We start from the raw sequence: 26554 nt of genomic DNA, 5'->3' as shown, positions 1-26554 counted from the left end.
AACTTTATTGGCAATCATAAAACACTACAATTTGTTACAAAATCTTTCTGAATGTGCACAGTTGTCCTGCTGTTTGTGGCTATAAAAAATTACCTCATAAATCTGATTATAGTGTCTTGTGAGGCCCTAGGGAATGGTCTGTCAAGTGGATGTGTGTATGTGCTATATATCAGTTACTAAGATATGGGGGGGTGGCACTTGGGGTTGATGTTGTGTTTGGATTGCCTGTATGTTAGTGTGGGAAAAGGGGAAAGGGTCATGTTAGTAAAACATGTATAGATAGAATAACATAGAATGTTAAAAAGTAACAGTATGTTAATAATGACAAAAGAACAAAATCTCCTTTACATACTCCAAGACAACCCCCCCCCCCACACTTTTCGACACACATTCAAGGTGAACTAACAACCTCATACCAAACACAATCAATATTATGGTATATATAAGTTGTATTATCTATTTTACATAAATAACAGACAAGCCAGTTCAGAATATTATGTCTCATAATAGTTACAACAACAGCTACAACAATGCATGTTTGGGGAAAAATTTTACACTACAGTTCCTGTAGCTCCTTTAAAAATCATAGCCAGCCCATTTCCTCTAATTCTTTGCCTACTCTGGGAAAGGTTTATATCCTTCCTGGATTCCAGCTTGAAGGACCACCGACTCATATGTCAATTCTTGTGGGTACACAGCAGGACATTTTAGTGCATGTTATTGTGCTAAGTTTGTTTCTGAGCCATTCACGGTGCAAAACTTTTTGTTGCCATAAAAATAATGCTTCCTATGTTTTTTTTTTTACTGGTTTATTCCATGCTTGGTTCAATGTTCTTTGCAATCCTATAAATCTTTATAAGTGGTGGATTTACTTTTTGTCCAATCACTTTCTTGCTGTTTGCATTACAATATTTTTTCTGACTTCTCTGTCTCTGTCTGTATGTAAGTCTCACATTATTCAGACAGAACAGTACACTGGTTGCCAGGCCTTCTCCTGAAACTTTACCACCTTGCGGAGTTTCAGCCCTAATTCACACCTGATCCATCTAATTACTGTCTATAGCAGTCTTTGATTAGCTGGATGAGGGGGAACAGATTTATGTTGGCGATGAAACATGCAGGAAGTTATTTGTCCAGGAAGAATGCTGGTGATCACTACTGTAATTCAAATAGAAAGGAAGTTAGATGTAGTAGCTTTACTAGATGCAATAGTTAAAAATCTAATTGTTAAAACCTAAATGTCATGTTCCAGTTTACATGGCTGTTTTAAAATAGGGTGAAAACATTAGCGCACCTACATGTGACGAAGACCGTCACTTAGGAAGGTTAAATGGGTGCTCTGGCTGTGTTGCCAGGGCCCAGTGGTCAGATCTCATTTACCTCTTGTCAGTCCTGGGTTTGAGACCTGGTTAGGATGGCTGCCTTTAGCCTTCATTACAGCAAGGCCATTGGGAGTGTGCCCCAGGCTGATGAACCCACCCCTGCTGTGAAAGGATGGTGTAGCCCAGTGTGAGGACCCCTGATGAGGGGCATGGGTGTGGCCCTGATTGAAAGGACAGTTGTGCATGGAAGGACATGTGGACAGTGTCATGTGCAGGGGTATTCTCCAGACGTGAAGGCATTGTGATGGAGACCGTCACTCTCCGAAGGGAAGGCTGGTGTGATGGAAACTGTCACTTATGAAGGTTAAATGGGTGTTCTGGCTGCTATGCCAGGGAGCTGGCTCTTTGGCCTGGTGGTCAGAGCTCATGTTTATTTCCTGCTAGTCCTGGGTAGGGTGGCTGCCTTCAGCTTTTGTTACACAACCATTCATTCATCCTTAACATAAAATAGTAATTCTGAACTTCAGTGGAGCCCATAACACTCACCTAAATCTAGGTTATTGAATTCAAGAATGATACTGCACAATTCAATGAATTATTAATGGAAAAACATTACCTCCTAAAACTGGATGTTAATCTTCAAATTAGTCCAAAAATCTTAAGTGATGTACACTTACTTCAAACCACCAAACACTGGAATTGTACTGCAGAAGCTCCTGCAGTACAACAATGAAACCACCCACAAAGACATCAACACAAAACACTTAAAGCCCAGCTTAATATTGGAATGATGAAGTTACCCCAGATAACACAGACAACAGCATGAAAGAGTGAAAAAATCTTATATACATGCAAATTTCAAACACATCACTGGTTTCAGTATTCCTTACATTTAAGCATAGTTCCACAAAGTAGAGTTCCACAAAAAATCAATCAGTGTCTGCCAAAGTAGTCAGAATAGGTATTCTCATGGAAACATCACAATGCACATTTCTGATGGAATAATAAACATCTTTTTCCTACTTTTGCTACACCTAAAAGTTCTCTACTGTGTTCACTTATGTCCTGAATAAATGGAATGCTAACAATCTTGCTCCAGTAGTTTCACTGGACATTTGCACAACAGTTCCACTGGTGATTTGTTCCAATAGTTCCATTGGCCATTTACCCAACAGTTCCAATGGTGATTTGTTCCAATAGTCACATTGGTCATTTGCCAGCAGTTCCATTGGTGATTTGTTCCAATAGTCCCACTGGCCATTTACCCAACAGTTCCATTGGTGATTTGTTCCAATAGTTCCACTGGCCCTTTACCCAACAGGTCCACTGGTGATTTGTTCCAATAGTCACATTGGCCAATTTCCCTCAGTTCCATTGGTGAGTTGTTCCAATAGTTCCACTGACTATTTCCCCAACAGTTCCAATTATGATTTGTTTCAATAGTTTCATTGGCCATTTGCCAAACAGTTCCATTGGTGATTTGTTCCAATACGCATATTGGTCAATTGTCCAATAGTTCCATTGGTGATTTGTTTCAATAGTTCCACTGGACATTGTTTTATGTCAGTTTTTGTCCTTTTGACCACATCATGACACTGGGTTTTCATGAAGTGTAAAGTTCCAACTGATTCTTGGTCTTCAGTGCTAAGCCAGTATATCACTTCTCCTGCTGCACCATACTACCAGTGCAACCATGGCCACAGTAAGGAAGACTGGAACAAAGATGAGGATTGCAAGGGTGTCTTCTGATGGGTCTAAATAAACAACAGGTTTCAAGGTGCAGTTGGAAAAGAATTGTTTGTGGATGTGGATAATATAGTGCTCCACAACCGGATTGGGCCAAAAGCAACCAATCTTCTCTGCATTGTTCTCCGTGCAGGCTGAGAAATAGTGGTATTCACTGTAGAGAGGAGAGGAGAAATGTTGTGAAGTCACATGAGTAATTCAGACTACTATACATTAAATCACTTACTGGTTTATTGTAATTAGAACTGAATGTAAGAACATTCACATTTGGTGAATATCGCATTGTAAAACCCTGTATAATATTAGTTATCAATAGAGCTATTATATCCAGATGGTGTACACAATTCCTTTAAATAAAATGATAATCATAATGTAAATATTTGAACCCCTTCACCATTCAAATCTTTGCATACATTTTGGGCATGTGCTTTTGTGAAACAACAAGCAAACATGGCATGGGCAAAACATTAGTCCAATTTTGCAAATGCTTTAAAATATTCCAAAAAAAAAAAAAAAACACTGGGAAAGCATTCCTTGCTTTCTTTTCAGTAAGAATCTTTTGACTAGATTTTGTTGAAACTGACATATTTTAAGAACACAATGAACCAGGTAGTAGGTTGCAGGGATTTACATAGATAATCAGTAAATAGTATATTTAAAATCTATTAATTTGGATTAGTTTTTAGACTTTAGATTTGTTGTGGGGGTCAGAGTATATATCTGTGTCTGTCTTTGTAATTTTATCATTTTAGAATCTCTGTTTTTTCATCCACACCCTAACCTTTTTGGGCTTCTTGGTGCAGGAACATTTTATAACCCTTTGCTGCTGTAACCACCAAATACCCCATCACCTAATGAAAGTTTTAAATGGGGAACAGGAAACATTTATCTATCACTCTACCACAGAAACTCAGCTGAGAAAGCAGTTAGGGAAAAGCTGAATTTACATCACATCTGAGAGACTTTATTTTGGACTGCTTCTCTCTTCAGTCTGCTTTTGATTCATGGAGTGTTTTCGAGTTATTCAATTTATTCATGAAGTGTTTACAACCTGCAAATTTACAGCTTTGCTGTTTTAACAAAATGCAGATTTCCAAATGTTTTTCAAAACTGGAACTTGCTGAGCCTTTCACTAAAACATAATAATGGTCCAATGACACATTAATCAGACTCAGCATTATTTTTTGAGCTCTAACTGGACAATATTCAATACAATATCAGTGATGAGTAACCAGTGGAAGTTAGCAATGAATAAAATATGATGATATTTTTAGATAAAGCACTCAATCAATAGGTGCCAGAGTAATGTACAATAACCACACTACTGTTCCACACCCCCATCACAGACACCCTTTACCACACTACTGCACCAAACCTTCTTGTCTCAAGAAAATCTCATGTTCCCATCTGTTGATGTTTATCAAAGAGGTAAATCATTTTGCTTTTCTGTGCCTAAGGGCATTCATATGGTAAGACTGCCCTATTAGAAACACAAGCTTAGACCCAGCCCTATTCATGTGCACGTTCCACAGTGCTTCGCATAAATCCTGGGACAAGGAGGTCAGCACTGCTCTTTTTGCTGCTTACTCAATCAGTTTTAATTAGACAATCATTGTAACATTGTAAATTGAAGTACGAAACTTGCTCAAGATCTTTATATTAGTCAAATATGAGGTACAGAATACAAAATGTCCTATTATTAAAAATATGATATTAATGTAAATGTCTGTGTACTGATGATTCATACCCTTTTTAAATTTTTTATTTTCAGCTAAATACAATGTTGGTAAATCATTTAAAGTAATGAAAGCATGTGTATCTTCTGCACAGAATCTAAACTCACAGCTCTGCCCTTAGGGCTTCTTCCAGAGATCTGGAAAAACTGCCTGCAGTAATTGTGGTCCATTTTCCAAAACCATCTGCACTCAAAACAGATTTCAAAGAGCCTTTCTTAATATACTGCAAACACAATAAATTATCATTGGGGTTTGTAGTAGCTTCTGTGTTATTTGTAGACAGATACAAGAAGCAGCTTGTAGAGAGGAAAGGCCAGACCTAGTGGTTGTGGTTGGTGGGTCATATTTATCCATTAGCAACACCTTTGAGTTTTGCCTTTGTGTATTCCTATATGCCTGGTGCTTTTTATCTTTTATTTTGAATAATTACCTATTTGGAGATTGAACTACATTTTTAGAAATGATTATGTATGTGATGACAATTCAGACCACTACCCCCAAACAAAAAAAAGATAAGACATTAAAAAAAAATGAATTATTATTTGTAATTAATTTGAATTATTTTCTATATTTTTACAGGAACATGAAAGATGGAAACATTTTCGCAAATTTCGCAGCTTTAGTGGAATGTTTATAACAAGCCTAAGGAGATTAAAACACCATTATGCATGCATGGCATCTATTATATAAAATGCCGACACTACATCAGTTCCTTCCTGAAAGTAAGAAATGGTAAAAAAACAAATCGCTGTGATGAGTGCGGGATGGATGCAAGTGCAAGTCTATCTTTCAATAAACAAAACCGTTTAATAAAAACGAAAGCAAAACAGTGCAACAAGAACATTCACAATAACCAGCGACAAAAGGAAGAAACAAAGGAGCATATATACATGTGAATTAACAGGGGAGCATGACACAGGTGTGGAACAATAATGAGTGGGCGTAGTGACACGAGGGACTACCTGTGACTCTGAAATTGTACTGGACAACTGGAAGCCAATCATATTTTTACTTCAGAGAAGCTATTTACACTAAGTGTAAATAAAAACACTGAATAACAAGTGTAAATATAATATGTATATTTAAACCAATTGTGCACAGTAACATCATACTACGTAAACTAATTATAAGTAGAATGTTACTACGTACACTTAGTAACATTCTCACCAGCATCTGATTACCTGTTACTGCTGCTGCTGCATACGATTGTATTTTTTAGAAATTTTTTTTTGTTTTGCTGCAAGATGCATGAACACTATATTTCAAATTTACAATACAGTTTAAATCAAGCTAAAGCTCTTTCTATTGCAACTAGGCAATTGTAACACATTAATAATACATTAATAATTGTAACACATTGTAACACATTTTGAAGGTGTAATGAAATGTGTTTTATGACAGTAAATTTGATAGCACAGAACATTATTCAACTACATGAATGACAGCCTTGACCACAAAGGAATTAAAGTCTTCTGCTAACATAAGTATTCCTAAGTAGGTAAGAAAGTAGGCTAAAGAAATTAATGTAAATGAATTAAAAGTGTAAAATAGTACAAAAAGAGGAAAACTAAAAAAATGTAAGATTTTAAATAAATATTTCTTAAAAATGCCATGCTCTAGCTACTGAAAGGAGTCGATCTGTAACGGCTTTTAGACGCTTATCCACATACGTCTGCTGAACAACAGCTGAGGCAGTGTGTTACGTCCTTGGGGTGATACAAATTGGTCATTGTGCTGTGGTGTTTTAAGATTTGTTTTAAAGGTTACCCACATGAGGCCACACTATAAGAAAATTTGTGAGCTGCAGCGATGACTCACCATTACAAACATGGAAGACCTGCTTGGCCAATGGGATGATCAACCTTTTTGATCGTTTTAGTGAGTAGTCACCACGCGTGCCACGGTAGACGCAACTCTGAGTTTGTATCATCACTGTCAGTTGTAGACTCTCTTTGAGACTGGGGGGTTGAGTTAGAATGTACCCATTTTCTGCCTAGGTTCTCTGAAAGGGGCCTTAGGAGTTAGTACTTTTCTGTCTAGCTAGGTTCTTAGATAGAGCCTTATGAGTGCACTTGATCTTTAGAGGCTTTATGCACAGAGGCCTCAAGTGGTTAGATGTAATGTTTCTCCATTAGGAGTGTCGAGTTGATAAAGACTGAGAGTCATATATTCATATATTCGATTGCCAGAAACATTGAATATTGTTCTTCTTGTTTGTAGTTATAGAGTTGGGTGCAATGTTCTTTTTGCTTTGTTATATTTCTCTTTTTGTGATAAGGAATTGAGGTAAGAGTGATGCATTTAATTTAATTTTATTTTGTTTTAGGGAAGTTAGTGGTTGAGTTATCTTTAGTACATTTTTATTTTTTGAGTTGGCATAAAGCCCACCCTGAAGAAACACTCCCATTTAGATTCGGTTTATGTTGTTGTTATTATATATATTTTTGTATCTGTATTTTTGTTACTGTATAAAAAAGGAAAACAATAACAATACATCACTGAAAACCCCTGATAAAGTGTGTCTCCATGTTTCTTTTTTTAATGCTGTGCCCTTTTTGATCCTAGAACTTGAGCTTGCGAAAGGTGTAGGTAATAGGGCCATAGTGACCTTTAAATGGCCTCTGCATTCTGAATTTATGTACACAAACACATATTTTAGCAGTGTTAAAGATGCACCTACATAGTATCTACACTCACTAGCCTGACTATGATGTGATATATTTACCCATAAAATAATCCATGAAGCCAGAGTTAACTACAGATTAATGTAGTTTGCTTTCTAAATTACCATGGGTTGAATTAGCTAGCTAATGCTAGCTATCTGACAGACTCCACTACCCTAGCAGATACAACCAATGAGAGTGATGCTTTAGCTAACTAGCTAATTAAATTAGCCAAACAGCCTAATTAGCCCAGCAAAGATAGCTGGCTCCATGACTAGATTCCTAGCAAACTATAAATTAATAAATTAACTATAAACTATAAATTAATGTTCAAAATGACCTGCTTTGTACAATTGCTGATGGGATATAACTGATCTGAAACCTACCTATCTATCTAGCTAGCTAATGTATTCAAACAACAGAACATGGTACATAAAGTTCAATCCTGAAGTCCCTGGGTTTACCTTGCACAGATTTGATTAGTTGCAAGTTTGATGTCAATAATTTAAAGTGATGTTTTTAATATATTACAGCCTACTGCAAAACCACAACCATATATATATATATATATATATTGTTTAGGTTCCATGCTTCTCCCCGTCTCCTCCTCTTTGTCCTGCCGGCTCACAGTAACTTGTTTTCCCCTCCCCTCATTTGGCTTGTGATTTACTAGGCAGAGTTAATGTAAATACTTAAGCAGTTATTTTCACTGGATGCGAATAGACACACTATATTACAAATAAGGGAGCTAGAGACCCAAATAAGTAATGAATAAGGCAAAGTGATTGGCAGGAGTTTGAACCAGTTAATGTAGAAAATATGTGGGCTGCTTTGGACCTCCTGATGATGGTGTTATTACCCTCTGCTTTGTGCATGATGCTCCACAGAAATTTATTTCTACTGACTGATGAAATATTAATGCCTTGGGGGGTTCCTAGTGTGGAGATCTAGATGACTATGAGTAGAGACATCAACAGAAACAGGACATTTCGGACAGTAGTCCTTCATAAGCTGTGCATGCAAAGTGCTGCAGAAGGAAGGACCTCTGTCTAAAACATCCTGTTTCTCTAGAAACTTGTGACCCTCACTACAATTTTGAATATCTCTGTATAACATAATGTATGCGTAAAAAATGCTGTGGTTTAAAAATCTCTTTTGAACTTTGATAACATGTAGAAAAAACATTCTGTTCTTGCTTAAAATGGGAGTTTATCCTGGAAGTCCTAAGACAGAATGAAATTAGTTGTGCAGTGTACTAGGTGTTAGCAGTGCACTAGGTTTTGACTGATTCTAAAAACTGCAGATAAACTGCAACATTTTCCCTACAGGTGAGCTTTTCCTTCTGAGATACCCAGTGTGGATTCCATCTCTCCCTTAAGAGCAACACTCAGAGCAGCATTAATCAAAGTGTTACGCATGCGTGTGATGCTGTTTGTTGAAACTGATGCAGTCATGCATATTGTTTTTAGTAAATACTTTTGTACATCATGGAAAGGAAGAGGCATATTTTAGCTAAGGTTTATGTTTGGGTGCAGTTATGAGCTGGAAGCTGAGAGATGGTTCAGTGGCTTCTAGCATGGACTACAATGTTTGTATTGCAAATCACTGGATGTTTCCATTCAATGCTGGAATAATTCATAATCCTGCTACAAATTGTAAGTGTAAATAAGAAAGCATACTGTTTCTTTACAGTATTACAGCATTTACAGTATTACAGTATTTTCCCTAGTATAACCTTTTAGCCTAATACCAATTACGATAATAGCAATGAAGCTAATATTGTTTAGCCTTGACAATGAAGTTATAATGAAGCTAATATTGTCTTTTACACATACGTTAGCCACACAGGTTATGAGTTAGCTAATCTTAGATATACTAAACCTCTGCTTTTGTAAAACTCTTATTCTGTGGCTCCTAGTGAGTCTCAAGCACATTGTATAAATCTAAATATGATGATATCATTTACCCAATGAAATGTGTTAAGTTGCAGCGGTTCTCAGGTTCCACCTCCACCATGTTGGTCTTAAAGCGTTCCCCACACTTCTCAATTTCCAGATAAAGAACTGTCTCATTGCACTCCAGTACTGTCTCATTACACTCCAGAATTGGAGACTGAGGGGTGAAAGGCAGTTGATGTCCTCTGTTGCTGGGGAGAAAACAGTCATCAAAATGCCAAATGACATCATTTTTCTGCAGAGATTCAATTTTAACAGAAAATGAGCAGCAGTGGGTGTCACCATAATATAGTTAGTTGGAAGAAATATGAATTTTTAATGTAATTTGTATCCAAATAGGGGGGAAATATAATGAAACTTACCTGATATTCCACTCATCATCAAGTTGTTCACTGTTAAAGATAGCAGCAGATGGAACAACAGTTAGCGAGCACAATATTCATCGCAGTGTTCAGTGCAGTATCTTGCTGTGACATTAGAATGTTAGTTAAGTGAAAACTTAACAGAACTTGTGACGTGACGTCAACTAAAATTATTAACAGCAAAAGCTTGAATCCTCACCCTCCAAGATCATTTGTAATATTTATTGTATGTTTATTGGCTATAAGATGCTGCATGGTGCTGTCTTCTTATCACTACTTGCTGATAATCTGTTGATCTTTTTCTATATACTTACATCCATCCATCCATCCATCCATCCATCCATCCATCCATCCGTTCATCCATCCATTCATCCATCCATCCATGGCCCTGTTCCTTTGGTATTCCACCCTCTCCATCTCAGTCTCTTCCACTTCAGAGAATTTTCTTTCTGTATCTTTAACCCTGGGGGCAATTCATGAATATTTATATGCTCATACATCATGGAGAGAATTCTAATGAATAGTTATGGAAGCCCATCTCCTTGATCTGCAGTGGCACATCAGAGAAAGAGGCAGTAAGTAAAAGGCAGGACGTAGGAAGTAGGACATAAGATGCAGGATATAGAAGGCAGGATATAGGAATCAGGACATTAGGCAGGATGTAGAAGGTAGGGCATAAGAGGCAGTATTTAGGAGGCAAGGCATAAGAGGCAGGACTTAGAAGAGGAAATTTGAATCATCAACATCTGATCCACACAAGCTCTTCACTATTTTTTCTTCTCTCCTTAATCATTCCCCTCTCCCTCCTTCCTCATCTCTCACTCCTGAGGATTTCATCACCTTCTTTGAGGAGAAGGTTACAGCAATCCACCAGTCCTTTTCCTCTGTTCCCACTCTTCCAACCAGTGTTCATTCCCCAACATCCAACTCTCTGGCTTCTTTTCTCTTCTCTCCTCAGACGAAATTCTTCAACTCCTGACTTCCAGTAATCTGACTACATGTCTGCTGGATCCAATTCCTTCCACTCTGTTCCAGACAATCTCAAGAGATCTGCTTCCTTTCATCTCTGTCACCATCAACAACTCCTTATCTTCTGGACATGTGCCAACTGCATTCAAAACCGCCATAGTGGTACCAATCCTCAAGAAGGCCACATTCGACAGCTCCACCGTTACCAGTTATAGCTCGGTATCATGTCTCTCTTTCCTCCCAAAAGCCCTCAAACAAGCACTTTACAATCAATTGTCTCTTTTCCTCATGCAGAACCAGCTGCATGATACTAATGAATCTGGCTACAAACTGTCGCATTCAACAAAAACAGCCCTCATAGCGGTGATGGAGAAAGTTTATGCTGCTAAAGCTGCCAAACTGTCATCTGTCTTGATTCTTCTGGACCTTTCGGCAGCCTTTGACACAGTGAACCACAACATCCTTCTGTCTGTTCTCTCCAGGCTTGGTGTGACTGGCTCTGCATGGAAATGCTTTCAGTCATATCTGGAGGGATGATCCTATCAGGTAACATGGAGAGGATCCACATCCAAACCATGTAGACTCTCCTCCAGTGTTCCACATGGCTCAATATTAGGCCCTCTTCTCTTCTTTGTATACTTGTTCTCTTTGGTGATAAAATATCTTCTCATGGTTTCTCCTACCACTGCTATGCTGAAGACACTCAATTTTTTCTTTCTTTTCCACCCTCTGACACACAGGTCTCCAGACCTATCTCAGCATGCTTGACTGACATTGCATCATGGATGACAGCCCACCACTTGAAGCTCAACCCCAGTGAAATCAAGCTTCTGTACATCCGAGGTACTCCCAACCCTTACTATGACTTCACAGTTTCCTTTGAGACCTCCCTTGTATCACCATCTGAAGATGCCCGTAGCCTGGGCATAATTTTGGAGAACTACAACTGGTTACCAACTCATGTTTCAAATCTAACCCGGTCTTGCAGATTTCTCCTTTGTAAAATATGAAGGATTTGGCCCTTTCTCTCACAGGAAGCTACCCAGGTGCTTGCGCAGTCTCTTGTGATCTCAAAGCTAAACTACTGCAACTCGCTACTTGCTGGTCTTCCTCTAAGATCCATCAGACCTCTACAACTTGTCCAGAATGCAGAAGCACAACTGGTCTTCAATCTTTTGAAGTTCACATGTTACACCACTGCTGCACTCCCTACATTGGCTTCTACTAGCTGCACACATCAGTTTTAAAACCTTGATGCTTGCCTACTAAGCCAAAAATGGACCAGCCCCTCCGTACATGAGGTCAATGGTCAAAGCCCGATCTGTACCTCGAGTATTTCGAACCTCAAGTACCACTCAGCTTGAAGTAGCATGCTTCAAGCCTTATGGAAGACAAGCATTGAGACTATTCTCTGTCCTGGCTCCCAGATGGTGGAATGAACTTCCTTGTGCCATACGGACAGTAGAGTCCTTTGCATTCTTCAAACATAGGCTGAAGACCCATCTATTCATGGAATATTTAAATGACCACTGACCCTGCTCCTATATTGACTAACTAAACTAGTACTTATTGTAGGGTATTGTTAATTACACTGATGTTGGCTAACAAACTCTAGTACTTATTGTTTATTGCACTTATCATTGTCTAAGATAGACCTTATGCATTTTGCATTTTTAGGCATCAGCATTGATCCCTGTATTTTTACAGTATTATAGATCATTGGTAAATTGGACTCTAACCTAGTCTGCTGGCTAAGATGTATTATTTAAGTAAATGACAAAGCACCTTTGTAAGTTACTCTAGATAAGAGCGTCTGCTAAATTCTCTAAATGTAAATGTAAATGCAGAAGGTAGAATATAAGAGCAGGATGTAATAGACAGGTTGCCAGCAGAATAGACTGGAGTTGGTCTGGTCTAACCACAGCATTTCATAGCTTGTCCAGCATATCCTAACCCTAATCAGTTATTTGTGTCTTCTTTTCTTATATTTAGAGGTCAAAAGCGGCTGTTGTTTTCTTTAAACACAGAACACTATTTAATGCATTGTTTTTCAAATGCTTAGACCCAGTTTAAAATAGTTATGTACAAACTCTTAATATTTTACTTCCAAAATGTCCTAAAGCACTCAAACTGCTTTGCAACCTTTCTTACCATCTCAGCAAAACCACAACACCTACAACATGTTAAGGAAAAGTGGTAAGTCATTACAGAATAGCATATTTGTTTATGTCAATAACAAGAAACATGGCTAAAATAAATCTATAGAAAATTCACATATTCTTGTGTGTGAGTACTGTTGTTCCTAAATCCCCATTCAGCTAGTTAAACTTTCAAACAGAAAATAAAGATGTAGACTTCAGAATTAGTAGAAGAAAATAGCTGGTCCTATCTTTTATTGCAGGTTAATGATAAAAAGCATTATTGAAGCACTTTCTGGAGAATGTCTAACAATCACACAAAGAACCCACATTTTTATAGACAAATCTTTTACATATTAGTGTTTGCATTCTCCACCATTATATCCAAACCATACATTAGTCAATATACGCAAACTGATCTTCAATACCCACACCAGTTGGAACCTGTTACCACTAAGAAGACTTCTCTTGACCTTATACTAAAGAAGATTGTTTTTCTAACTGTCCTGAACCTGGTGGAGAGATACTAATTTTACACTGAGGTGTGCTGAAGCCTACCCAAAATCCTTTGCAGAAGCCTGCAGAGGCCTCTAGAGAGGCCTCTTCCCTGTACGCAAATCATTCTGAAAGGACACAAAATCTCTATACTACCTTATATTTTATGTTATTAATTTGTCTAATTCAATGTTAAACGTATTTTCTCTGTAAACACTCTTTTTATTACCTCAATACCAGGTCTTATGAAGAAGGAATCAAATATATTTTTTTCTGTCACACATGTGGAATTTATGATTGATACACTGTTACCATGCTACATTGTTACATTGTCAGCCATAATTTCAGCAAAATGTAAACATTTTTTATTAAATTTCCTGATTTCATGTCATAAAGTAGATAGTAAATAGTCACACTTTCATGTCAATAAACAGGTAATAGTAGTATCCAGAAAGCAGGTGATAAACAAATAAATCTACAGGGAACCAGCAAAAGAGTAAATCCAGAATACAGGCAGAGAACAATGTAACCAGGGAAACTTACAATGAATACAATATTCAGAATGGCTCAGAAATGTAGCTCATACAAACAAAACTTCACAAAGATTGACTGAACAAAGAGGGCTTATATAGGGAAATACATTAGGGAAAACAAGACACAGGTGAAACTAATAATCTGGGGAGTTGGAATGAACAGGTGTTTTGTGGGTAGTGTAGTATGCAGTGGGTGGAGTCTGTGCAGAAGGCATGACAAATGTTTAGAAAATTTTTCTGTGTAACCAATGAAAATATACAGAATACTCTCAACTAATTTATCTGTGTAAATAATGATAATAAACCTAATTCAGTTTTCAGTACAAAGAGAATACAAAGAGTTTTCTTGAGAAATGATAATATACTTTTGCTGACTCCTGCTCTTATGTGGTTTGCAAGGCTGTTTTGAATCTTTAGTTACCTTACAAGTACTGAATTTCATTACAAGCTCCTACTGATCTATACCATACCCAAGATTTTCTACTGATCTACCACAGTTGTGGGATGGTAATAGCAGGTGTTGTGATGCATGCTAAAATGAGAGATTTCCTGCATCTCTATATACATGCTTTCAAAGAAGAGGGTCAGTGATTGCCTGGTGCAATAAAGTTCAAAAGGTACTTTCTCAAACCTTCCACTAAGAGGAATCAAATCCACCTTTCCTAACAGCATGTGCAAATGTGCTATGAGTTCCATATCCCTGGACAGTGGTAAATACACATCCTTTGCATATTCAAAAAAGTAAATACATATTTCCTCCGCAAATTACTACTGAGCACATAGAGATAAAACAAGCAGTTACATTCCAATAATCACTTCTACAAAAACCCTTGATCGGTTTTGCAAACTTCACAAAGTCAAAAACTAAGTGTCAAACGGGAGAAGAGGCATTCCTGTACAATAGAAAAAGACTTAGTAGGCATTTTGGCCATTAGGAGAAGACATAGTAGACATTCCTGTTATACACTCTTCACTCCTCACTGGGTTTTCTGAGAAATGCTGCACTGTGAAATGCCACTCCACCTGCCACTCCACCAGTCACTCCAAATAATTACATTGTTTGTTTTGTCCATGATGACATTTGCAAAGAAGACAACTCTCTAAAGTGGACCTGATGAAGCAATACATTTCATACTGTTGATCTGTTCTGCAATCATGAACATCAAGAGGAGGAGGGAAGGAGCAAACACTTAAGATCCATTTCATGCTAAGGAAAGCAGCCATGTTTTGTAGTGTTTCTTCTTGAGCCATTAAAAACCATACAAGCTGTTAAGGCTCTTTATTATTTATTTTGCTCCACAATGCTTCAGAACAACTGGGAGGTTTTGACATACTAGGAAAGTATTACGACACTCAATGAAATCTAATGGCACAGCTTACACAACTCGGTGTCAACCATTGGTGGTAGGTTTACGGTGATCACCACTGCTTACAATCTGCAGTTGGAGGTATACCAAACCCTACAGCTACTCCAAGAATTCTTCCCTAGAGAGTTTTGTTTTCTGATGTCAGACTCTAGAGCTTAGCAATGAAATATACTGGGATAATAACAGACTACATACTTATATAGTCATAAAACATAATAGATAAAAGATGCACACAGAAATACAATACATACATATTTAAAATATATAATCCCTTAAAGCTTTGTTGTTGTTGTTTATTTTAAACAAAAATAACATCTTTAGAACAGATTGAGGGAGGCTTAAAGTATTACCATGCTACCTGAATGAGGCAATTCAGAACACTTCTTTCAGAATGTATTGTGAAGACACTGTGCTTCAACAAAAATAATCTCAGTTCTTGAGAACTATTCAACCCTTTCTGAGTTTACTCCTTTGTTTTGCAAATTTATAATTAAACTTTGGTCATGTACTTTTGGCTCACATCTTGCTCCTGCTGTTCACAAGATGTCACAATACCCATGTCCACTTCTCAGCATAAAAATCTGAGAAATTATTCTATGTACTGTATATACTAATGAATACCAGAGGCAGAACCAGTACCTGGACTAGAACCCAAATATCCTCCTGCACATTAGTCTATAATTGGATTCTTGTTATTTAGACTTGCAATTTCCTTCATGTCACTTTAGGTTTTCAATAAAAGTGACAGAGACCAATGTAATCCTTTAGCACTGTGATGTTTGACAGAGTGAATGGAGATGAAGCGTAACACCGTTGATTAAAAGCCAGATCAATTCATCTAAGGAGGTCATGGTTTGTTGTGCAGACAGAGGGAAGGGGGAGCAATCAGTCTGGCTTCATGTCATTCCCTTCACATCCACCTGATCCATTTTCAGTCTAGCCTATGGAGATTTAATTTATTTTGGGCACTGAAATATAATCTACACAAAACATTGTGGAATAGTATTACAATTACAATTAAAGTAAAAATAATGTTTATATTTATGTGAAAGAAACATCTCTGAGAACCACTTCAGAGACCCTAAAAGAGTTTTTCTGTATGTGCTAAGAGAATCTTGTTTCTTTTATGTGCTTACCACTTAGCTTTCATTTGTTATAATAAATAAATTAATTATAGTACATTATTTCAGCAATGTATTATAAACACATCTTATGAGGACTGGCTTGATATTCAACAGGCTCAGTCTGAGCAAGAAAATTCCAGGATCTGTCCCATTCCAGAGAGTCCAATGAGGAATCTGTACGAAATATGACAAATCTTGGCTTAATAAATAACTAATATTAAATAGGACACACACTACATTGATTCTAGAGACCCAGAAGTAGATGAGAAAACCTTTCTCAAATATGTACAGCTACCAGTAGTCTGGGAGTAAAACACATTTTGTACTCTCCTCTTTTATGAGCGGTCTCCTTTTTATGCTATATCAGAAAAATGGTTGGCTAGGATTAGCAAGGTCACACATGCAAATGGTTTTAAAGCAGGTTCTTTATTATTAAACAAATAACTAACAAAAACCAATAAACCCAGAATAAGAACAAAGAACCAAAACAATCAGAGCATTTTCCTGATCAAACAGTTCTACACATAAACAGGACAAGATCCATGTGTCACTGAATTAAGCCTGTGACACCTCTGGAAGACTCAACAGTCCCTCCAAGCTCAATTTTAAATCAAGCCGCACCTCTTTAGGCACTATGCTACTAGCAAACAGAGCCCATAAAATCAATGATGGCCTTCCCAGCCCCACTGGCACTATTAATGTGTACTCAGTTCCGCCAGTTCCACATGGATTTTACCTATTATATCAGCAAGCGTTCGCCAACAAAATCCATCTTGGCCTCCCCAGTGACTAAAGCCGGCACCATTAATGCCTGCTCCATGCCACTGATTCCATCTGGATATACCACTTCACACCGTGACACAACCACCTCAGCCATGTACATTACCCCAACTAGTCAGATCGCTCTTTATCTACACCCACTGACTAGCTCTTTCAGCTACATTCACTGAAATGTATGTCACTTCACCCCATATAACAATATTTATAGAACAATAAACAATAAATATAAAACAAAAAATAAAGATAAAGTGAAGATAAGGCAAGGAAAGCTGAAGCAGGAGGAGAGATGAAAAGTGAAAGCATTGTGTATGTAATGGTACACTACCCTAGCCTACACATCATGTGGTACAGCCTCTCACGAGCTATGTGAATCATGTGTTTTGACTGTTTTGACTGTGACTGCCCACTTGTTTGTAGTCACGCCTCCCTTTATATCGTTTACCTGCACATTGTTTTTTCATAATTTCTGTAAATAATTTCTGTAAATATATAAACCCCTCTATTTGTAGAGTAGGTCAATGACTGTTAGTGGTAGTGTTTGTGGTCACGGCTGCTGTGTAAGTTGTGTGTTTCATGCTTGTGTTTATGTCCTGTTGTTTATTTCATACTGCAATAGTTTATCATGTGTGAGTGCCATTGTTGTTTATCGTTTGTGCCTACTGTTAATAAACTGTTTGTCTGCATTGAGAGACGTTTGTGCAGTCTGCTCCTTGCCCTGTGGCACTTGGGCCATCACAGTGTAGGGTTAACATGAAGCATACACTGATTGTGGGTCGGGTGTTAAACACTCTGCACGTGGTTCCTTACTGGTGTTGTCTGGTGTTTTGAATGCAATTAGTAATGGCACATACATTTCACTATATATAGGGTTGCAGAAAATGAATATTACAATAATCTGATGATTATATTTTTGATTTGGGACTCTAAAAGGCTATTGTATAACCAGTAATGTATTAAATGTGCTGGTAAATGTGCATAGCATTAGTGATTATCCAGCTCAAATGCACAACAGTTATATAAGTGTTACAGTAATTATTTAAACAAATTAATATAAAGTAACAGGTTGATAATGTCAATGATGTCAAATAATCACTGTAGGTCCAATATTCACAGCACGCTGTTCAGAAATGCATATTATTTGTCAAGGTGTATTAACTCCCATGAACTATCAGAACCAAGTGTGAACATACTACGGCCACTAGACAGATTTTGGTCACATTTGCTAATTAGGTCATTGCCAAACATGATGCAACACACAGAAACATGATGAATGTATAAATACACTACCACTATCTATCACTAAGATAAATGTTAAGTTTATTTTTCAGTCAGATTTTGTCATATATTTAATAAAATAATGAAGTTGAAAAAGTGAAGGATGCAGAAAGAGACAAAGAGAGAGAGGAAGAGACAGCATCTGTGTCTGGTGTGGGGACTGTTGTTTTAATCTCAATCACTTTCAGTCTCAGCTCATACACTTAGCCAGTTTAGTCCTGAAAATCTCAACCCTGAGTAAGGAACATCAGATGAAACACTTTTAATCTGCACTGATAGTAGGTTCCCATACAGCCCACAAGAGCCTACTTCTTTTCATTTCAACAGTGATATCTGGATTCAGCAATATTTTACTTTGGAACAGAACCTTCTAGGCACTGTGTGTCATGGTATGAGCCAAGAATGAAATCCTACTGGAAACTATAAAAACTATAAAGGTTCAAAACTGCTGTGTAGTCCAAACTGACTTAGTCAATTTTGCCGAAATGCACAAGTTATGTGCAAAGTTAATAGTTATTTTTGGTTAATAATGGTTAAAATGGTTAAACTAATCTAATAATATTATTTGTTACCTGATTTTACTAGATTTATGCAAATTAATCTATTGAGGAGCTGTTTATAGTTATTGTCATTCCTGTTGTAATTTGGGAAGCTATTTTGTTATTCACAACACACTGTTCAGAAATACATACTACTTGACAAGGTGTATTAACTCCCATGATCTATCAGAACCACATGTGAACATACTACAGCTGCTAGACAGATTTTAGTCATATTTTCTATTAGATCATTGCCAAAAGTTATGCACATACATAACATGATGTATATGTAAACACAAACACAATACGCATTCATACACAACACTCTGCATCTCACAGCACAATGCACTGTCACTACCATTATCTATCACTAAGATAGATGTTAATTTTATTTTGCATTCAGATTTTTAAAAAATGACATAGATTAAATTAATTTGGAAATGTGGAGGATGCAGAAAGAGAAATAGGGTGAGACAGCATCTGTGTCTGGTGTGGGGACTGTTATATAACCAATTTTAGACTCAGCTCATACACAGTTAGCCAATTTAGTCCTGAAAATCCCGACCCTGAGTAAGGAACAGCAGATGAAACTTTTAATGTGCACTGATAGTGGATCCCAGACAGCTCACAACAGCCTACTTGTTTTCATTTAAACAGTGATATCTGGATTCTGCACTATTGCAAATTCTGAAAGAACCACTTTTAAGGCCCATTTGGATCATGTGGACTTTTCTGCATCAGAATGTGATATACAATATGATGAAGACCTGCATAATTTAACTAAACACAAAGTAGTTTCCCTCTACCAAAGGGTGCAAGCAGATCTTCCTGGGTCTAAAGCAACAACTCAAGAAATTGAAAATGAATTTTGGAATATCTGTACATTTGCTGAACAGCTCAAGCCAAAATTAACTGAAAACATATTATTTAAGCACAACTGTACAATAAGCAATTCCATCAGCACTGCTATAACAGAGATAGTCAGAAAAACAAATCCACTAGTGTAACTGTTTGACAATTTGGGAGCCCAAGTGCTTTCTTGTTTATAAAAAAGCTTTAATGTGGATAAATTCTTTCATTTTTTAACCAGCCACATGGACATAAAAGTTCAAGAAGTAAGAGAGGGGCATTCCCCCTGTCCAAACTCATGAGCTATTTGAATTGAAAAAGAGTACACAGTTGCTCCCACTACATGTAAAGACAGACTGTGTTAATAGACTTTCTTATTTCTACTCAATACATGGATTTCCTTCTGATTTTATGCATTACCTGCTGGAATTTAACAGTAATTTAAGCTAATACATAAAGTTTTTGATTTCCAAGTGTTATTTTACATTAGAATATCTGTTTCATTATCCAAATCCTTTCTTTAAAAGTTAATAATAATAAAAAAAGACAGACTACAACAGATCATTTGCATTTGTATTGAAAAGTTTGTGGTAACTACCATGGTGTTAACTACCATGAGAACTGAACCTTATTGTGATTACTGCAATTAATGATTGGTGACTAAATACTGAAGAATGACACAACTTGGCAAATTTTTATTAGACTTGAAAAATATTGTAGAAATCCTGGCTAGTAGGCATTTTTCGAACAAAAGTAAAAATGTCAGCTCAACATCTGCTTATTTATAGATTTGGATCACTGATTGATTTCTGGACTATTTATTTTGAATCAAACAAATCTGTAAAAATAAAGTAGTGTGTGATGTTAAGAATTTAAAATATTTCTTGCTCACTATTGCTACAAAACATCAACTTTCAATAGCATACTATCTGGACCTGCCAAATCATTTTACACCTGACCTGCAGGTATGGCATGTTACTATTGTTTTTCTTTTTCTTTTTTCTAGATTTCCACTTGCTCCTTATTCATAGATTTGAAGCACTGGTTGATTTCTGGACTATTCATTTTGAATCAAAACACAGCTTTTTATAATAGAGTAGTGCATGATGTAAACAATTTCAAACATACCGTTGTGTTGACCTGTGCCTTTCATGGAACCCAAGTATGCTTTACAATCAATACAAAGAGAACCAGGGTCCATGTCTGGATGGTATGGGTGTAAAATAAAATAAGTTTAAGTCCTTGCAGTTGTAGAGAATGTGAAAGAACCCCTCCCAGTGATCTACAGACACTCCTGTCCTGCAATAATCATGCTCTCCCATTTTACATTAATTGTGCTCTCAAGTAACCATGCTCTCCCATTCTACAGTAACCATGCTGTCATGCTCTTGAATAATCATGCTCTCCCATTCTACATTAATTGTGCTCTCGAGTAACCATGCTCTCCCATGCTACAGTAACTATGCTGTCCTCAATCATACATTAAACATGCTTTTTCAGCCATCACTAACAACCTGATCTCCCATCCTAAAGTAATACTGTGCTCTCAGTCCCCTGTAACAACCCGAGTGCCACAGGACAAGGAGCACGACGTTCAGACTCCCTTGATGGTAATAGACATTTATTGAGAAACACGGAAGACAAGGGCACTCACATTAGCAAAGCACATAAAACATGAATGCCAATACTAACGTACTTCTACCGCTCTACATTTTCAACGATTGTCAAAACAGCACACACCAACATTGGTTTAAATGCACACTAAACCAGGTGTGCGCAGGTGTGCACAGGTGTGCACAGACACCAGAGGTGTGGCAACAAACAAAAACAATTACTATGAATTCCCACTGCACGCGGACGGCCGAACCACATGACCAGTGGAAAGAAGAGCAGTCCATGACAGAACCCCCCCCCCACCCCAAGGGAAGTGGCTCCTGATGCGTCCATCCTGGGACTGCGAACCCCAGGCCGCCATTTATACATATACACAAAAACATACAATAAACGGCCATGCCTGGTGCCCACCTAACACAAGGTGGGCTGGTAACCGTCACCCAGCAAGGTCTCATGATACACGAGGGAGAAAGGCAGAGTCCTCCGTGCCTCTCCCAGAGCAGTCTGGTAAGTTCCACACAACGTGAGGATGCGCCTATAGACACACAAAAGGCACTAATACACACGAACAGACGCGCCTATAGACACACACAAAAGGCACCGTAATGCAGCAACCACTGGAAGCACAGGCACTGGAGGCATGTCCTTGGCCTCACTGGACACAGAGAGGAGCATGTCCGCCCCGGCTCCACACGTGCTACTCCCCTTCACAGTCCTCTTTTTGCCAGCCGCCCGAGGAGCTCCCTAGAGGCAGTCCACCTCCTGGGCTTTGGGAGGACCTATCTAGTACTCATAGCATGTCCAAGGAAGAGGAAGAACTTAGGCTTTTTCCTCACTAGCCAGGGATCTAGCCGGCTCCACCAAACCGCCTTCACCGCTGTCCCATGGAGCCTCTCTGCTCTCCTTGGTCCTGGCTCGGTAGCCCTAGCTCCCCCCCCCAGAAATTCCAGGGGGCGTTCCCCTTCTCCTCCAGAGTGGCCGCAAACTCCATTCACGGTCCTCTCCCCAATATCCAGGGATCCTGGCAGCAGCTTGGGACATACCTAAGCACTTCCCTCTAGGAAGTCCGTTTGCCATCGAGGGAGTAGTCATCCTGTGGTGGACAGTCATTCTGTAATGGCCCGAGTGCTGCAGGGCAAGGAGCAGGACGTTTAGACTCCCTCGATGGTAACAGACATTTATTGAGAAACATGGAAGACAGGGGCACTCACATAAACGGTGAAAACAAAGTACATAAAACATCGTGAACATCAACACTAACAACAACAAACGTACTTCTACCACTCTACATTTTCAACGACTGACAAAACAGTCACACTAAACCATATGCACACTAAACCATATGCAGGTGCATGTAGACACCAGAGGTGTGGCTACAAACAAGAACATTTACAATGAATTCCCACTGCACGTGGCAGGCCGAACCATTTGACAAGTGAAAAGAGGAGCAGTCTGTGACATCCCCCTCCAGCAAAGTTTCCTAAGTACTAAGCTCTTCATAATCAAACAAATTTTATTTGTGTCAACATTTAAGGTTAAGTCCAGATTTAAAAACTAGTGGCAAGGGTACTTAAGGTATTTACTCAGTTCACATAATCACAAGGTTCTTAATTCTATGCAGAGCTGAAGTCACATGGATGCAATGGCCAAGGTTCCTGACTTTAAAAATTATGTCCAAAAAGCCATTTGCTTTTTTCTGTCCATTACTGTTTAAAGTGAGTAAGTTAATTCGGAAACCTTATTTATTTATTTGTGCCGAATCATTGCGAGTGGCATTGGCATGTATGTTTTACAGCCAACCTCTGAGCTTTCCACATTATTGATCTGAATTTATAGAAATAGTTTGATTCTTAATAAAACAATTTTGGGGTCATACCTGTCACAATATGGCCCCCTCTTCCTAGACGTCTCCTTGCGTGCGTGCCTGTGTGTTCATTTGTGTGGCTACGCCCCCCCATGTGTCACATTTGTTTGTAGTTATGTTCCTCGTTTACGTATGTATAAAATCCCCTATTGTTCTGTTGTCTGTTGTCTGTGTTTGACCATACGTCAGCCAATGTGCTACATTGTCTTGTATTCGTGTCGTCATAAATGTGTCATTCTGTTTTATGTGACTCGTCCTTGCATCCTTCTTAGCCTCATTGTTACAATACCAAACAAAAATGTATTTCTCATTTCTACCATTTCAAAGCAATTTTCAATAGACTGATTTGAACTATGTTTTATTGATTTAATTGATTAGATCATGATTTGATAAATATTTTATGAACTATCACTTTATTTAAACCTATACTACTTAGTAAAATAAACAAAGAAAATTAGCCATATCATATTAAAGGAGTTTACTGCTTTACTTCTTAAACCCAAAATAGTTAAAATAAACCATAACAGATTGTTAGGTAAATAAAATTAGTTAAGTTGAATAAACATGCTATATGTTTACAACTTAACTGAGTCAAAGCAAAAGGATGACTAAGTTGTGTCAAAAAATTTTAACAGTGTAGGCTATAGACAATTAAGATGTTTTCGTAAATAATTAGTCTCACATGTTTCTGTATATCCAGTGTATTTAAGCCTGCCTAGTCCTACTCACCTTTGCTAAGTATTGCCACCAGTTTTCACTGGGTATACCGAGCGGGTTTTTCCTGCTTGACATGTTGTGTACTGAATCTTGTTTTTGTATTTCTCTCTACTGTTTTTTGCCTACCCTGTTGGATTAGTCTGCCTATTTTATTTGCCTTCTGGATTATGACCTGGACTGTTTACCTTCCTGACTGTGATTATCCCTTTTTTATATTCCTGATAAAAGCCCAAAGTCAGTATGGTCACTGATTCCCACAGTAATTAACTAGTTTCTACAGGTTTTTTTTCTTTTTTTCATCTTTGTTTGGTGACCTCTTTAATACATACACATGGTACTCTATTGTTAACGAGGACTTCTAAATTCCATGGGTGTGTGAGTGTTTGTAAAAGCTGACATCTGTCTGTAAAGCATCCTCGAGTCTGAGAAAGGTGCTATACAAATGTAAATAATAATAATAATAATAATAATAATAATAATAATGGGGGTAGTGATTAGGTGCTATACAAAAGGTGCTATACAAATGTATAGTGCTATACAAAATAATGTGGTATACAAAAGGTGCTATACAGTAATGTGCTATACAAAAGGTGCTATACAAATGTAAATAATAATAATAATAATAATAATAATAATAATAATAATAATAATAATAATAATAATAATAATAATAATTGGGGTAGTGATTAGTTTATGAGAAGAAAATACACTTATGCATGCTCACATTAATTTTGTGCCATGTTCAGTGATTTGGTGTTAACCAAAAAAAGCCTTTATCATTTAGTTTTCACGAACATATTCAAGAATAAATCCTCTCTAAAGTTCTCACCAGCTCTAGTTAACATCCTCATCTGTAAATCATGGCTCTCCGAAAAAGTGTCATACAGAAAATCCTGTCAGTTTCAATTCTGACGGGTGCACCGATTCTGCCCTCTTGCTGTTAGTACAGGAAGCTTATAAGGCTTACACCTGTGCTCAAATTGGGCACATCAACAAGGCACAACCCATCAACAGACTTCGCTATTCATTATTTTCTCTCCACAGCAAAGGCATGTCTCAGAAAACAAGGACCACACAAGGAACTAGTGAACAGCTTGACTCCTGCAAACAGATTTAACATTAAAATCTTAACCCTTTCATTTCCATGTGGCATCTATTCTACCAGTGTGTACTGAGGTAAAATACTTACTTTAATAAACTGGCTTTGATGACTAGAGATGACTAAAGTGAAACTGACATGGTTTCTCACTTGCAGCTATTTCAATCTTCGTTATGGAGAAAATATGCAAGTCAAATTTTGGAACAGATACAAAGTGGATAAAATGAATTATCAATACAAATTATGTTAAAGTTCGGTGAATGATGGACTTGTTTCTTTCTCTTAAAAGCTTTTCCAACATTTTCACTAACAGCTGTGTAAATAAGTGACGTCAAATGCAGCTGATATAACACTCAGCGCATCCCTTAATTTATGTAAGACAGTGTAGACAGTTATGTTGCAAGCAGGATTTACAGTCGTAATATAGTCGTAACATAGGCTAAAGAACCCTGGACGAGTTATTAACCCTCCTAGTCGAAAATCCTGTAGAGTATTTACACAACAGAGCTTTGTGGAAATTATATTTTATTTATTAGCTAAAACATCGGGCTGAATTGGCTATTTTTAGAGGAATTCAACGTTGAACTGTAGGCGACACCTCCTGATGGCGTGTAGGCTACATGCAGAGCAAGGAGGAATAGGATTTTCATATATATATTCTGGGAATTATTTAACCTACTATAGGCTACTTCTAATTACAGACAAGTCGCAGCACATATATGTATGAGAAGGGATACTATAAACAGAACACAAGTTTTGAATTTTCTATGATGAAAAAAATCTATGATGCATGATATGAAATTGCAATAACATTAAAAGATCTTATAACCAATTCAAAATCTCATTTAATATTCATATAGAATAAGCATAAAGCTAAAACTATGTAAACATTTGATGTTTAATAATAAAGCATATTTGTAGCCTACTTACCTAAAATGCCAGCTACAAAAACTTTAAGCAGTTTTAAAGTATTAACATCCATTCTGAAGAAATAGTCATACGATGGATTCGCTCAATAAGATCTCAACTTGGCGGTAAAAGTCTGTAGAGAAACATAATTCGTTCCGTCATAAGAACCCGAACAGGATAGATCCGCGGGAACCCATAACGCCAGAGAATGGGCAAAAACAGCGATACAGAAGGAAATGCGAATGGTCGCAAGCGATTAACCTGCGCATAGCACCTTCCTAACGCTTCCTTGAGGGCGATGTTCGATTTCTCTCTGGTATAACTCTTCTTCTTCTTCTCCTTCTTCTTCCTCAGCTGCCCCCCACTCTCTCACTCACTCTCTCTCTCTCTCTCTCTCTCTCTCTCTCTCTCTCTCTCTCTCTCTCTCTCTCTCTCTCATTCCAAGATAGGATAGGAGGGTATGGAGATAATCAGAAAAATTTGGTTATGCTCTTTAGT

The 26554-nt window shown here is 37.6% G+C and overlaps 1 protein-coding gene across 2 annotated transcripts; it reads right to left on the bottom strand.

Moving 5' to 3' along the window:
* Positions 1-26402, bottom strand: LOC113571892 (receptor activity-modifying protein 3). Of its 2 annotated transcripts, XM_027001094.2 has the most exons (4): positions 26318-26390; positions 9785-9814; positions 9434-9613; positions 1-3222 (listed from the first exon to the last, which is right to left on the bottom strand). In XM_027001094.2, exons 1-4 carry the CDS (start codon positions 26323-26325, stop codon positions 2967-2969), a joined length of 474 nt encoding a protein of 157 aa, XP_026856895.2. In that variant the 5' UTR covers positions 26326-26390; the 3' UTR covers positions 1-2966. The 2 variants fall into 2 exon arrangements, 1 of the variants encoding a protein (XP_026856895.2); XR_004775964.1 differs by lacking the exon at positions 1-3222 and having other exon boundaries at positions 9564-9613; positions 26078-26402.
* Between the last annotated feature and the right edge of the window lie 152 nt (positions 26403-26554).

This window comes from Electrophorus electricus, chromosome 5 (assembly GCF_013358815.1).
Source record: "Electrophorus electricus isolate fEleEle1 chromosome 5, fEleEle1.pri, whole genome shotgun sequence".
Classification (NCBI taxonomy): domain Eukaryota; kingdom Metazoa; phylum Chordata; class Actinopteri; order Gymnotiformes; family Gymnotidae; genus Electrophorus; species Electrophorus electricus.
The sequence above is the reverse complement of the archived record's forward strand: the minus strand, read 5'-3'. Positions and strand labels throughout refer to the sequence as shown.